This window comes from Agelaius tricolor, unplaced genomic scaffold (assembly GCF_023055355.1).
Source record: "Agelaius tricolor isolate 1412-34295 unplaced genomic scaffold, bAgeTri1.0.p SCAF_23, whole genome shotgun sequence".
Classification (NCBI taxonomy): Eukaryota; Metazoa; Chordata; class Aves; order Passeriformes; family Icteridae; genus Agelaius; species Agelaius tricolor.
This window is the reverse complement of record NW_027269283.1, coordinates 4710770-4725303: the sequence shown is the minus strand read 5'-3', so window position 1 is coordinate 4725303 and position 14534 is coordinate 4710770. Positions and strand designations below refer to the sequence as shown.

General features: G+C 56.5%; 1 protein-coding gene across 7 annotated transcripts; it reads right to left on the bottom strand.

The window, feature by feature from the left end:
- Positions 1–647: 647 nt before the first annotated feature.
- Positions 648–14277, bottom strand: KCNS1 (potassium voltage-gated channel modifier subfamily S member 1). Of its 7 annotated transcripts, XR_011682220.1 has the most exons (5): positions 12148–13305; positions 8006–8998; positions 2929–3417; positions 2855–2898; positions 648–2765 (listed from the first exon to the last, which is right to left on the bottom strand). XR_011682220.1 is itself a non-coding variant. In XM_071446623.1 (4 exons), the coding sequence occupies exons 2-3, from the start codon at positions 8969–8971 to the stop codon at positions 2962–2964; spliced, it is 1422 nt and encodes a 473-aa protein (XP_071302724.1). In that variant the 5' UTR covers positions 8972–8998; positions 12148–13305; the 3' UTR covers positions 648–2898; positions 2929–2961. The 7 variants fall into 7 exon arrangements, 6 of the variants coding, with proteins under 6 accessions (XP_071302724.1, XP_071302727.1, XP_071302725.1 ...); XM_071446623.1 differs by having other exon boundaries at positions 648–2898; XM_071446626.1 differs by lacking the exon at positions 12148–13305 and adding an exon at positions 13868–14277 and having other exon boundaries at positions 648–3417.
- Positions 14278–14534: the final 257 nt, after the last annotated feature.

Genomic DNA, 14534 nt, shown 5'->3' with positions numbered 1-14534 from the left:
TGCTTACAGCCCCCAAGGTAGGGCAGCTTTTGCCTTGGAATGATCGGCAGAATGTGGATTTTTAATTTTTTTTTACGGGAAAGCTCTCAAAGGAATAAAGATTGAACAGTTTTTACCCCATCGTGCCCAGCAGACAGGGAGAGCAGTGGTGCCCTCCCCAGCCAGCCCCTGCAGAGCAGCAGCCTAGAGACCCCACCTCATTTCAGAGCATCAGAGAGCCACAGACAGCACCAGGATTCCCTCCCTCCCAGCTGTGATGCCTGTGAGTGGCTTTTCCCAGAGCCCACCAGCTCCAACACATCCCCAGGAATGCCTGGCTCACTGAGCCTCAGGAAGGTGAGTTACTGCAGCCAGGATCACAGCAGTGCTCCAGGCATGAGGACAGCTGTCAGCCAGAGAGCATCCAGCATCCCACAGCATCCCACAGCATCCCACAGCATCCCACAGCATCCCACAGCATCCCACAGCTCCCACCATCCAGAGCAGGGCTGAGGTGGGAGCTCTGCTGGGCTCCAAGGTGGGGCTGGAGCTGCCTGACAGGGACCTGCAGCATTGGCTGCTCCTGCTCACCCTGAGCCAGCCCTGGCTCAGCCCGTGGGCTGCACGAGCACTTCCAGCTGCCACAAAAACAGAAACCAGCATCCACAGCAGGTCATTGAGGTCTTTAATAAAATATACAGTATGCATCCCATGCATAGATAGAAAATTAATTTACATGCTTCTAATTATTTGCATAATGCTTTTTCATTAATAGATATAATTTACTCTTCACATTTGAATACATTTTGCTACTGGAATATTTATGTTGAGAAGGGGAAACTCCTTCCTGTATTCAAGTAACAGTGCAGCAGGAGCTGGCTGGAGCAGAGGGTGCTGCTCTCCAGTCCCAGCTCCCAGCAGGAATAAGCACAGAGAGGACCATGGAGTTGGTACTGGAAGACTTGATGATGCCAGAAGCGTGAGCACCCTCCCATCCCACACCACCACTCCTTGGGGAGCCTCCCTGAGTCCCACTGGGCTTGGAAAAGCAGGACCTGCACCAGTGTTGGCTTTCCTTGCCTGTGACCAGCAGATTGCTACAGGCAGAGCCAGCACCAGCAAATACAGCTGTGCTGAAACCCAACCAGGAAAGCAGCAGCAAAGCCATGGTCCAGGTACCTGGGGTCATCCTGCAGCCTTTAAAGTGTGTTTGAGGTGGTTTGGGATTGTGGGATGCACATTTCTCCTGCTCAAAACAGGCAGTGCTGGGTGCACTCTTCTGTGTGCAACAGAGCTGCACCATTTCCAAACAGAGAACAGGGTGGGAGGGTGAGGAAAAGCTCTGTAGGGAATTAATGCTGTGCCCTGAAAGTGCTCAGGTGGGCTGGGGTCCAGGCAGGAAGGGGTTTGTGTTCCAGGCTGACCTCCCTGCCTGGCTCTGAGGGGCTCAGGGCTGTGGTGACAAAAGCAGTACAAGGTCCCCTCTGCCCCAGCTCTCTCCCTGCAGGGGGAAGGTGAGTGCAGCAGCACTTGGGGGGCTCAGATCCCTGTGAGGACACCTGGGGCAGTGTGACCCCCTCCTTACAGCCCTCCTGGCCCTGAGACAGGGAGGGAAGAGGCAGGACAAAGCCAGGCTAGGGGCTGTGGTGAGGGAGACCAGGGTTTGGGGGACAGCCCCACTGGGATTGGCTCCTCAGCTCCCCCAGCTTTGACCCCTTTGACTGCTGCTGCCTCAGAGTTCAGTGTTCCTTCTGCCATCCTGGCCATCCCCAGGTGTGTGGGCAGTGTCCCTGCCCCATGTGTGGGCAGTGCTCCCAGCTGTGCCATGCTCCCAGCACAGCCCCAGATCCCTGCGGGTGCTGACAGTGACAGTGCAGGAGAGCAGATAAATCCCAGCAATGGAAAGAAGGTGGGGTTCAGTCCATCTCACTCCCATGGGGCTCACCCTGAGCTGGACACTCCCTCTCCTCCCATACAGGTCATTCCCAGCCCCTTTCCTTTATGGCTGGAGGGGCAGTTGAGCCTTTTGAGCCTGTTTCCTGCTGGGGCTGGGACAAGGGCTGGAGATGACATGGCACAGGATCTCTAAGGGCTGCCAGCCTGGTGAGGGCTGCCTCATCCTTGAGCTATTTAACCTCACCCTGGACAACACAAAACATGAGGGCAGAGGAAAATCCCCCCTCCATACCCCTGGGGCAGTGCCTGATCAGGGGTCACTTGTATTTCTTATTTTCTGCCTCCCTTTCTGGCAGGGGTGTATCCAGCACCACAACCTCCCTTTGCAGCCACAGGTGAGCAAGGTGAAGGCTGAGACACATCCAGGCAGGCACAGGGTCTGGAAGCAGCCAGCACCCCCTGGGCATCGCCTCCAACCCCTCCTGTCCTTCACAGGGTGATGCCAGCCATGGCTCCTCTGCTGTGTCCTGGTGCTCATCATGAGCAAGTCCCACATGCCCCAGGTGGGTCCCAGCAGGTCCCATGTGCCCCAGGTGGGTCCCACATGTCCCACATGCCCCAGGTGGGTCCCAGCAGGTTCCAAATGCCCCAGGTGGGTCCCACATGTCCCACATGCCCCAGGTGGGTCCCAGCAGGTTCCAAATGCCCCAGGTGGGTCCCAGCAGGTCCCGCAGGCCCCAGGTGAGTCCCAGCAGGTTCCATGTGCCCCAGGTGGGTTCCACATGTCCCACATGCCCTAGGTGGGTCCCAGCAGGTCCTGCAGGCCCCAGGTGAGTCCCAGCAGGTCCCAGGTGCCCCAAGTGGGTCCCAGCAGGTTTCAAATGCCCCAGGTGGGTCCCACATGTCCCACATGCCCCAGGTGGGTCCCAGCAGGTCCTGCAGGCCCCAGGTGAGTCCCAGCAGGTTCCAAATGCCCCAGGTGGGTCCCAGCAGGTCCCAGGTGCCCCAGGTGGGTCCCAGCAGGTCCTGCAGGCCCCAGGTGAGTCCCAGCAGATCCCAGGTGCCCCAGGGCTGCAGAGCAAGGGCTCAGGGGCTGGGGTGGGCCCCGGGGGTCAGGCCACGTCGGTCGGGGCTGGCTCTGTCCAGGGAGGTCTCGCTCAGGGCCTCGGAGTCGCGGTCGTGGCTGGAGGTGCTGCCGCCCTCCTCGGGCTCCTTCTTGCCGCTGTTCCTCACGGCCGCCTCCAGCGCCTTCTGCTTGCGGTAGAAGTGGGAGAACTTGTTGAAGATGATGGTGATGGGCAGTGCCACCACCAGGATGCCCCCCAGGATGCAGCCCGAGGCCGCCAGCTTGCCCGCCACGGTGACGGGCACCACGTCCCCGTAGCCCACAGTGGTCATGCTGACCGTGCCCCACCACCAGCACGCCGGGATGGTGTCGAAGCCGACGTCCTCCTCCTTCTCAGCAGTGTAGGCCACGCCAGAGAAGACAGAGACCCCCACAGCCAGGTAGAGCAGCAGGATCCCCACCTCTCTGTAGCTGTGCTGGAAGGCAAAGCAGAGCCTTGGTGAGTGAGGGGCACTGATCAGGACACAGGGATCCCACAGTGCAAACACAGCCCTGCACAGCCTCCCTGCACTCCTCCCCAGGGATCCCAGTGCTTCCATCCACCTCTGCTGTGGGATGTCCTGCTCCAGGGGTGCGCTGGGGTGGGGCAGGAGTGACTCACACCTGGAGCAAGTGGTGCAGCCAGGAATCGTTCCTGGCACCCACAGCTGCCTCTCTGCACTCCACCAGCCTGTGAGTGCTGGGAGGGAAGACAGATCTGGGCTCCCCAGCCAGGGATCCCCAGCAGAAGCTGCTCCCCTGCCTCCAGCACTCACTCTGGCCTGATCTCAGCTAACAATATTTAGCACATTTTCCTTTTATCTTGGCAGGTCCCCAGAAACCACCTAATAGCAGCCATTAAAAGAAGCAATTTGTACCTTCCTGAGTCGCTGGCACTGCTCACAGAGAGGACGTGGTCTCTGCTGCGGGCTCAGCTCAGCTCTTACCCAGGTCTCAGCCCAGGCTCCCTGGGGACCCCTGAGCCCCAGGGTCCCTCCTGTACCCCCACACCACTGAGCCACAGCATTCATGAAACCCTTTGTTACACACACATAGAAACATCACACAGAGCTGACACCAAACCAAACATCCCTGCTCATCAGGGCAGACCAGGGACCCATCCAGTGTCAGCATGGGCTGGTCTTAGCACCCATCCTACAGGGTGCTGCAAGCCCCAGCTTGATGAGATACAGCCCAAGGGATCTGGGAGCCTTGGTGGGAATAGAGCCCTGGGACACCCAACCCTGATGGCAGTGGTATGCAATGCTCCTTGAAGAAGACATCATTTCTCTGGTTTCAACCTAAAACAGTTGTGCTGTGATCTTTCTTTTTATATTCCTAACATTTGAACAAAGTATAAACCTGTGCCAGGAGCCCAGGGGGAACAGGCAGTGGGCAGCTGGAGGACCAGGCAGCAAGTCATGCCAGGAAGGGATGCCAGGGGACAGGCTGCCACCACCATCCTCCCAGCATGGCTTTGTCCAATCACTTCTTGACTGCCATCAGTGAATTTTTTGGATGTTTCTGCCCACTGACCTGCCAGCTTGCTCTTCATCTTTTGGGAAAAGGAAAGCAGAGCTCTGATTATAGGGATTTTTTCCCAGTCTCCTAACAAGCAGAGAATGCTTTATCGGAGACCACATAACGGCTAAAGGAAACAACATTTGAACAAAGCAAACAGCAGCAGATGTGGGAAAAGGCTTCTGTGGTTAGGATGAGACTTAAAAGGAGGTGGATTCATGGGAGGGAATGAGGAGACTTTGCTTAGACAGCTGGCAAAAGCTGCTCAGATAATGCCAGTAATACCAAATAACCTCCTCTTCCTCCCCTTCCTCCTCCTTCTCCTCCCTTTCTCCTCACTCACCTATAGCAGTGCCAGGGGAGCTCCTTGAGAGGACAAACAGCTCAGAGCCAAGGGTGTATCACTTGGCCAAGAATGACCTGCTCCTGGCTGGAAGTTAACAGCAGGTCTGTACATCCCAGCTGGGGACCAGCAGCACCAAATAACCTCATGCATTTTTAAAGAGTATCACTTCTGGCCCTGGGATGTGTTGGAGGGGGAAGGCAAAGGGGAAGTCAGGCAGCTCCATAGCTCCTGCTGCTTCAATTTACACATAGGGTCAGGGTTTGCAGCACAGGGAAGGCTCCAGAAACCTCCCAGCTGATCCTCAGGCACTGGCTGCCATCTATTTGCAGCCCTTTATCTGCAAAACTTCTGGTTTGCTCACTGATTGAGGGGGAAGGCAGCTGCAGCTGGGGTTTGGCTGGGATGCAGTTTTAGCCATGGTCTGAGCGGGATGCAGGCTTAGCCAGGGTTCAGATGGAATGCAGGTTTAGCCAAGGGTCGGGTGGGATGCAGGCCTGGATAGGGTTTGGGTGGGATGCAGTTTTGACCAGGGTTTGGGTGGGTTGCAGGCTTAGCAAGCAGCCAGCCTTGGGGGAGGCAATGCTAGGTAATAAAAGACTCCAGCAAAAAGCCCTCCAAGCAGCAGTCTCTCTAGGTTGCTGCCAAATGCACTTCTTTTCTCCAGCACAGCAGAAGAATTGGAATGGAAGAGCCCACTTTGAGTCTTGCTAGAAATAGGAGTGTGGAAACCCAGCAAAGATGGCCCATGGTAGTGACAGCAGGGTGACACGGGATGTGCAGAGTTCCAACCTCTTTATGTATTAATGCCCCTGAGGGGACAGACAACAACTCCTGAAGATCCCTGTATGTGCTGTAATTACCCAGGGACCAACATCTATCAACAGCCAGTGGGAGAGGGGTCCAAACCCACACCCACAGAGCTGCAGTAGTGGTAAAGGATGTCGGGCATAGTGGGGAAGAAGAGCAGAGACGTGTAGGAAGCCTCTCCTCAAATTAAACACGCTGTGGATCAGGCCCCAAGCAGTCTGAGGGCTGTTCAGGGTTTACAGTGCACAAATGGCAGAATTCCCTCTGCTAGCACTCTGGTGGCAGGGGAACAATCACTCAGCTTGCCAGAGCCATCGCTCCCCCTTCCTGGCTGTTAACAGCCTCCACTGCTCTGCTCCTGCTCTCTGCTCTCGCAATAGGAAGTAAATTATGATTAACAAGACGTTGTAATTTATGTGCCCACTAAATCACAATGCCAAGCTGCTGCATCAGATTTGTGTCTTTGCTCATCCCCGTTCAGAGCTGGCTGCGGAGTCCCCAGGAAGGGGCACTTTCCAGCACGTCACTGGCTGAATCAGCCGCTCGTCAGCGGCCGGAGCCGCGATGCTGCCGGCTCCCCAGACCTCCTTTAGTGCTTAGTAATGTGCACATGAGTCCATCAGTGCCTGCTCTGCTGAAAGGTGGTGTTCATGCTTGGATGGAGCACCAGCAGGACTTAGGAAGCCCTTTCCACCTGTGCAAGTTTACTTGAATTTCACCAGCAGTTTTACCTGGGTCTGTCACTTGTCAGTGCCCTTTCAAGGTGAGTGTTCAGAAGCAAGTGTGATGCAGGTAGGACTTCAGGCATCTTCATTTCAAGCAACCCACCCTGGACCCTGTTCTCAGCAGTTTTTGAGGATGTCAGGAATATTTTGATGCTCTGTAGGCTCTGCAAGATTAGTTCTGGGCAGGGCTGATCCTGTGTCAGAGCAGAAGCTGGCAGAAGACCTTTCCTGCTGCCCATCCTCACCCCCATTCACACTCAATGGTTGCTTTCCTCCGTGACTCAGCCACGGGAACGGGTCCAACCCCAGCAGCCAAGGCCAGTACACCCCATGCCAGCCCTGTCACTGCTGCAGCAGCAAAAACAGGGTGTCCCCAGCTACTCATCCCTGGCATGGCCCTTCAGAGGGAGCGGCACCAGGAGCTGCAGCTCCCTCCCATGCCAGGCACTGAGTGGGAGGAGAGTGGCCCTTTGGTTGAATTTCAGGCTCTGTTACAAAGATTGCTTCCTTGGCCATTCGTGTGGTACACCAGTCATTTGAAGGGGGTAAAGCACAGGGATATTTGTGCAATTGACCCAAGAAGAGGCAGTGTTTCCCCTGGTGATCATCCCCCCATGCCCAGCACCAGCTCCGTGCGTGGAAGGGCATTGGGAGCATGTGTCACTCTGAGCAGGCTCAAGGATCAGCTTTAGGATTCCTGTTGATGCAACCACCAAGAACCAGGGACAATTAAAGGCTGAGTTTAATTGGCCTCTTCACCAGGCTGGATTTTCTGTGTAAGCACAGGAGGGGAGTTTCCTTCTCCCCAGATTCAGGAACATGGTCTTCAGCAGGAGAAGGATGGAGGGGAGAGATGGTGGGGGTGAGCAGAACCACACTGGGTATGGAAGCTCTCCTGCTTCGCCACTGAGCTGCAGTGATGGAGGTCTGGCTGCAGCACCAGGATAGTGAGGATTGCAGGACAGATTTCAAGTTGCCCTTGGTGCGTCTGAAGACACCAGGGGTGCTGTGGGTGGGGGTCTGGAGAAATACAGCCTTGGGGCATGTTATGGGAGATGTGGACCCTCTCACCAGACCTGCAGGGATGCCACATCTAGGTACAGCTGAATCCTGATCCTCCACTTGCTCAGCATTTCCTCCAGACCTTCCTCCTGAGGACCACATGGTCCTGGGACCAGCTTCCCTCAGCCCTGCATGCCAATTTTTCTATCACACTGAGGGGCAACTGCTGGAAACCCAGGCTCTGCTGAGGGCATAGACCCTTCCTGGGGCTGGTTGTCCCATGCCAAACAACTCACCCGTTGCTTTTCTATTGCTGCTTTGTGCCAGTCCCAACCTCACTGTATCCTGAAGCATTCAAGTATCAACTCAGCTGGAGCAGGATTTCTGTTTCCCTAAAAGGGCAGATACCCGGGGTTGGACACTGGCCTCTGGTCAGCTGGCAGCATGCCCTTAGGAGGGTTCCCCATTTTCTAGAATGGGGACAGGAGCAGCCCTGAGCCACTCACACTGGTGCTGGCAGACCCAGCAGCTGCTGGCTGGCCTGCTACCTGCTCAGCAGGTCACTCTCAGCCCTACTAGGCACTAGTCTAAAGGAGTAGGTAAGGAGATAGAGAGCCAGTTTACCTTCAAGGTGGCCCCCAGTGACCTGAGTCCGGTGGAGTGCCGAGCCAGCTTCAGCACCCGGAATATCCTCATGAGCCGAAACACCTGCACCACCTTGCCCAGGTTGCCCAGCTCCGAGTCACTGCCCATGGTCACGTCCACCAGGAGGGTGAAGTAGAAGGGCAACACTGACACAATGTCAATCAGGTTCAGTGGGTGCTTGAAGAACTTCCTGGGGTTGGGTGAGAGCAGGAGGCGGGAGGACACCTCGAAGGTGAACCAGGAGATGCAGAAATACTCCAGCTTGTGCAGGATGGGTTCATCGAGCACGTTGCCATTCTCATCCACCTCCTGGTACTCGGGCATGCTGTGGATGCACATGGTGGCTATGGACACCAGCACCACGCTGATGGACACGAAGCTGAAGAGCTTGCTGGGGATGGAGTAGCCGGGGTTCTCCATGGTGAGCCAGAGGCGCTTGCGCAGGTTGCCGCAGCGCAGGGTGCTGTAGCGCAGCAGGTCGTGGTTGATGTCAGAGATCTCATCAGGGGACGTGTCCACGCTGCTCACCTCGCTCTCCTCGTCCCAGTTGTGGTGCCGGCTCTCCAGCTTGCGCTCGTGGTAGCGGTAGCTGCAGCAGGAGTCCAGGAAGAACTCGTTGATGCCCCAGTACTCGATCTCCTGGCAGAAGGAGAAGACGCACAGCTCCTCCATGACATGCAGCTTGCCCGTCTGGTAGAAGTGGAGGACGTAGAGGAAGAAGCCGGGGTTTCTGTCAAAGTAGAACTCCCTGGCGCTCACATCGTAGTCATCGCAGAGCTGCAGGATGGACTCCTCCGAGTCGCAGGAGAGCAGCCGGCCCAGGCGCGTGTCGGGGAACTTGGAGAGCGCGCTGGAGCTGAGCCGCCGCCGCAGACCGCCCACGTTGATGTTGATAACGTCCTCCTCAAAACTGGGACCCCAGTAGTTTAAGGTCTTGTTGACCATGATCAGCAGAGCAGGAGCGGGTTCCACCTGTGGATGAGACAGCGGGGCTGGAGGGCTGCTCCTGGATGTGGGGGAGCAGAAGCACCCTGGGGAATGAGGAGGGATGTTTGCATTTTGAGAAGTGAGGACCAAGGAGAGAGAAGGGGAGAAAAACAGCTTTAGACTGCTGTTCTCCTGTGGTATGGAAACTAAAAAAAAAGAAAAGCCAATGATTTTTCCATGTGAAACTTTTCCTTGCTTTTTTACCTGCTAAAATTTCTCCCTTTGCAGGTTGTTAATGGCCTAAGGAAGGCAGTTTAATTCACCTCCAGTACCTCACCCATGGGGTTCTCCTTCTTCAAACAGGTAATTAGTTACTGAAGAGAAGATTTATTCCCCAAAGAGTCTCCCGGAGGAAAAATTAGATCTTGTCAAATCACCACTGCTGTGATTCTGCCAAAGTGCTTTGTAGCCCCACTACCCACGCTACTAATTAGACCTGGTCAAAAAGTCCTTAGATGGTGCAATCTTTCCAGCAGCACAGGCAGTTTTGCCAAAATCAAAGTATTGTCACAGAAGGTGTCGATTTTAGGGAGAATTTGAGAGGAAGAAGTGTCAAAACAATTCATCTGCCTGTTTTGTTTCCTCTTGTGTGTCCTGCCATGTAAAATACTAAGATTATTTTGATTATGTTGAAACAGAGCAAAAACATGATTCAGAATCACTGATGACTGAATAAAATCTGTATGTCGATGGGGAAATAAAAACCCAGCATTTCGATTTCTATTGCATTTTAGGGATTTATAAGTTTCAGGGAGCTGGGCTTTTTTGTGCGGCAGAAATTCTATTTTCTAATGAGAAACCATTAAAGCATCAAAGAAAGAGGAGCATTCCCAGATGCAGATGCATTTACCTGTCTTGCTCAGAAATTTAGAGCAAAAAGGCAAATAAAAAGCATCGTGATCTTTATGCACCACCTTGAAATCAGATTTTTCCACCTGCCTTATTCATCAAAACAACCAGGGGACACATGGAGCAGCCCTGTACTCACAGGATCTCCCTGCTCCTGGCACAGAGTGGTGGGGTTTGAGGGACACTGCTTTGCTCTCTTGGTGGAGGAATTACATTTTTTCCTGTCTTATGTCACCCACAGAATTTTCCAAGCTTTTAGGGGCCGCAGGGACAGAGGGCACAAACAGGCAGCAGGAACTGAGGGAAAAAAGACTGCAGCCCCTGCAGTGATGCTGAGGTGCCAGCAGACCCCACAGAGAACAGCCTCGTCCCACACCGAGGACAGGGACATGAGCTAGGTCACAACACCCAGGGGAGTCCCATGAGTTCTTCCTCAGCAGCCATCTCACCGGGTTTATGGGGCAAACACCAGGGCTCTGCCTGCTTTCCAGTCTGAGAACCTCGGTGTGAAAGGTCTGTCAGACTGGGAGGGACCTGGGGGACATGGTCACCTCTAAATCTGTAGGGTAGGGCAGAGCTGCAGAGGAACAGGTAACGGAGCCACGGTTGAGCCCTGGAGGTGTTTTTTAAGCTGAGCATGGCTGTGGGTGCAGGAAATGCCAGATTTGTGTGAAACAGCCTGGCAAAAGCATCTGTGAACTCCACTGCATCTCCCAGCCCGGGGCTCCTTAAAGACACAGCTTTGCACCACAACCAGCACTTCCATCATACCACGTCTGGAGGAGGCAACCAGCTGGTGATAAACCTCAGAGCTTAATGGACTCCATGTCTCGCCTTTCAAACGGGAGGGAAGAAGGAGAAGGATCCATTTTTAATGCTTAAGCCAAAAGCAAGGGAGAAGAAGGGGTGTAAACCCTTCTTTCAGGGATAAATTGGAATTTCAGTGTCAGATTGGCTTTTCCAGAGAAGACATCACACAGCCCATCTGTGGGGTAGGGATGACTAATCCAGGTTCCTTCCAGAAGGATGCTCATGCATTCAGGCTATAAGCACACACACACAGATGGGGGGCCCTGGAGGTGCATCTGTGGGATCCAGCTGATCCCAAAACCAACCTCAGGCTCTCTCTGCACCCTCCCTATAGAGCAGCCTCTCTGAAAGGTGAGGCCACTAAAACCGAAGGCAAGGTGGCTTGGGGGCTGGGCTGGGGCACAGAACAGCCCAGGATGGCAGGACAAGCCTGAAGCATTCCTCCAGCTCAGCAGGACCATCCCCAGTGCACAGCTGTGGCTCTGGGTGAGACGTGCCAAACCCTGACAGCCAGAAGGGGATGGCTCCTACCTCTCTCCCAGCTCAAAATTAAAAGGTGGGTGTCAGGACCTGCAAGGTTTGTAGCCCAGGGAAATCCCTCCATCCCTCCTGCACTGGAAGCAGACTGAGGAGAAGGGTCACGAACTGCCAGAGGTGTTCCTTTATGATGTTCACTTGTGAATAGACCAAATTATTTCTGCCCACATACAGCTTTCATCTAGGAATCTAAAGCAGCAATTAATAGTTTTATAACTCTCTTGCCTATTTGTTTCACAAGCAGCTAAGCTCAGCTTTAGAACAGAACTGGGCTTTGAACTGGGACCCAGTGTGATCTCCCCTGTTGGACCATCAAAGCTTGCACCCCACTCACGTTTGCAGGGGAATCAGCTGGGAAACAAAAGCTCACTTAGGAAGCTTGGGTGATTTTTATTTAAAAGCACAACGGACAGAGAATACAAATGTGTCTGTCTGGGAGAAAGTGAATTTGCAAAATTTTCCTTTAGTTGACCCAAAATTTCCATGAATGATTGGGAAAAGGGAACGGATCAAGCCAGTCTCTTTCTGATAGATGTTGAAATATATTGTAAGCTATTTTGAGACAACCGTCAGAATTACACAAGCCAGTGTGAGCTGGGTGTTGGGCGTTCAAATTAATATCTATCTTGTGGAGAAAAAAATCCCTGGTATATGCATTTATGACAGTAAAAATAAAATATAAAACAGATCAAGCATGTCTATAAGAAATGCTAGAAGAGTTTCCCTTGACAACATATTTTTTTTCTCAAAGGCTTTCAAATGGAAGTAATGTATATTTATTCTACCTGGCAAAGGGAACTCAGGGGAGTGGGAAAGAAGGTGCTAATAGACATTCAAGTGAGGATGCAGCAAGTGCAGGGAGCATTGCACACAGGGTCTTTTCCAACCAGGTACAATGGATTTAGATTAACAGTCCAAATAAAAAACCCTGTACTTACAGCTCAGCGAGGCTTCCCAGCAGGGAGTCGTGTGGCTTGTCTCAAAGGAGCCATTAGAAATGCGTAGAGGAGGAGGAACCTCTTATCCTTTGCCTGTAGCCTACCCTAAATGCCCTGTCACCCGGGGCTTGTGACCGTGCATGTCCCAGGTGTGCAGGGGTGCTGGCTGCAGACCACTGAGGAGATCCTGTGCAAGATATCCATGAAACTGGGGTAGGACTGGGAGTCCCCTGCTGAGTACCTGAGGGGGCCCGTGGGGCTGGGTGGCATCCCAGCTCCTGCAGGGTGCTGTCCCCATATGCTGGGACAGGACTGGGGAGACATCTCCTTTCTGGCCATCCAAAATTGCCCCTGCAGAGCCCCATCCCCATTGCTGAGCCTCTCTGTGCTCATCGGCTTGAAGATGCTCAGGTCCAAGCCCTGCCTTGGGCGGTGCGGGGGTTTGCCAGGCAGGCAGAGGGGAGAATGGAAGGGGGATTCCCACTACTGACTGCTCCCTGCAGGCAGAGCACAAGCGGCTGCTGGATGCTGAGACGCCACCAAGATGCTCAGGGCTGGAGATGGAGCTGACGGGGGACTCCCTGCTCGCCTCGGGTGCAGGAGAGGGTGATTACCAACAGCCCAGCGCTGTGCCAGCCTCCACTCCCAGGTCTCACGCTGAGCGTGCACAGCTCTCCAGAGGGACCTCCGTGCTCCGTTCCCCGGGGAGGGGGAATGCAGCCCTGGGGGAAGGCAGGCTCCGGGGCGAGGGACTCCCCTACACCCGCCCGCAGAAGGACGGGGAGGAGGGTCCCTGCGCCCCGGCACCCAGCAGCATCCCGGGGCGTGGATGCCGGCACGGCGGCTCCCCGCTTACCCCGGGATGTCGGTACCTCGCTTCCCCGCTCATCCCTGCATGCCGCTGCTCCGGTTGCCCTCTCACCCCGGGTTGCCGTTGCCCCGAGTCCCCGACGCACCCCAGGCTACTGAACCCTGCAATGCCCGGGGGTTCTGGTACCCCGGGTACCCGGGTTGCCGGTGCCCCGGTCCCTGTGTTACCGATCTTAAGGTCCTCGCCGCACCCCGGGATGCCAGCGCCGCGGGTCCCCGGGATGCCGGTGCCTGCCGCTCCCAGGGATGCCGATGCCGCGGGTCCCCACCCCGCCCCGGGATGCCGCTGCCCTCGTCCCCGCCCGCCCCGGGTGCCGGTGCCGCGGTCCCCGCGCTGGCGGAGCCCGCAGCACCCCGCTGGCGAGCCCGGCCCCGCGCCACCGCTCACCTGCCTCGGCGCCGCCCCCGCCGCAGCGAGCGCGCCCGGCGCGGAGCCCGAGCCCTGCGGGGCCGGCGGCGGCGGCGGCAGGAGCTCCGCGGGGCCGGGGGTCCCGCCCGCCGCCCTTCCCGGTGCCGCCCTCCGCCCGCCCGCCGGCGCCGCGGCGCGGGAGCAGGCGGGGAGAGCGCGGCTCCCGATTCCCCGTTCCCAGTGCCCGGTTCCAGACCGTGGCTGCCTCTGCCTCCCGCCAGCCCCTGCCGAGCTCTGTATAGGGCACAGGGCTGAGGATGCCCGGGGAGAACGCACTGGACAAGACCAGCGAGCTGAATTTGGTGAAACCGGCTGGCAGGTCGGCACAGCTCCGTGCGAGGCTGGCGGTGTCCCCGCCGAGCCACCACCACAGCTGTCACACGGAACCGAGCCGGGAATCTGGAGCAGGCGAGGGTACCCCTGGCTTTCCTGAAGTCTTACCTGCTGGAAGTGCCTTGGGAGGCGGGAGAGCTCACAGGATGGCTGTGCCAGCCGCGCTGGGGGTGCCCGTCTCGGCCGGCCCTGGGCTACCCCAGGTCTTTGCGAGGCTGCCCGGGTGGGAAGCGCTGAGCCCCCGCAGCCGGCAGGGCCGGGCCGTGCCGTGCCGTGCCCGCTCAGGCCGAGCAGGGCCCGGGCAGCGCTGCCGCCCTGCGCCGGGCACACGATGCCCCCCTGCCCTCGCAGTCGCCCTCCGTGCGATCCATCTCCATCCTGCTCCTTGGAGCTGGGAGTGTGCGGGGCACCGGGGCAGCCCCGCGGGGAAGCGCTGCCCTGGCTTGCCGAGCTCCTCGGTGTCTCTCCAAAGGCTCCCTGGGAGGTGGGCGAAGGCAGCGAGCCCCGGGCATGGCACACGCTGCTTTCAGGTCAGCGAGCTGCCGCCGCCGCCCGGGGCCATCCCCACACAGCGCACCAAGCGCCCCCGAAATCAGCCGCTGGAGCAGAGGGATGGGAAGGACGGGATGGGAAAGGGACCTTCCCAGGGTGACGGCCGGGGCTGCATGTCCCCGCAGCGATGGCTCATTGCTCCGGCAGCCAGCACAGAGCAGCTGTGTCACACGGGCGGCTCGCACGGGGCGAGACTTCGCAGCACCCTCTGCGTCCCTTTCAT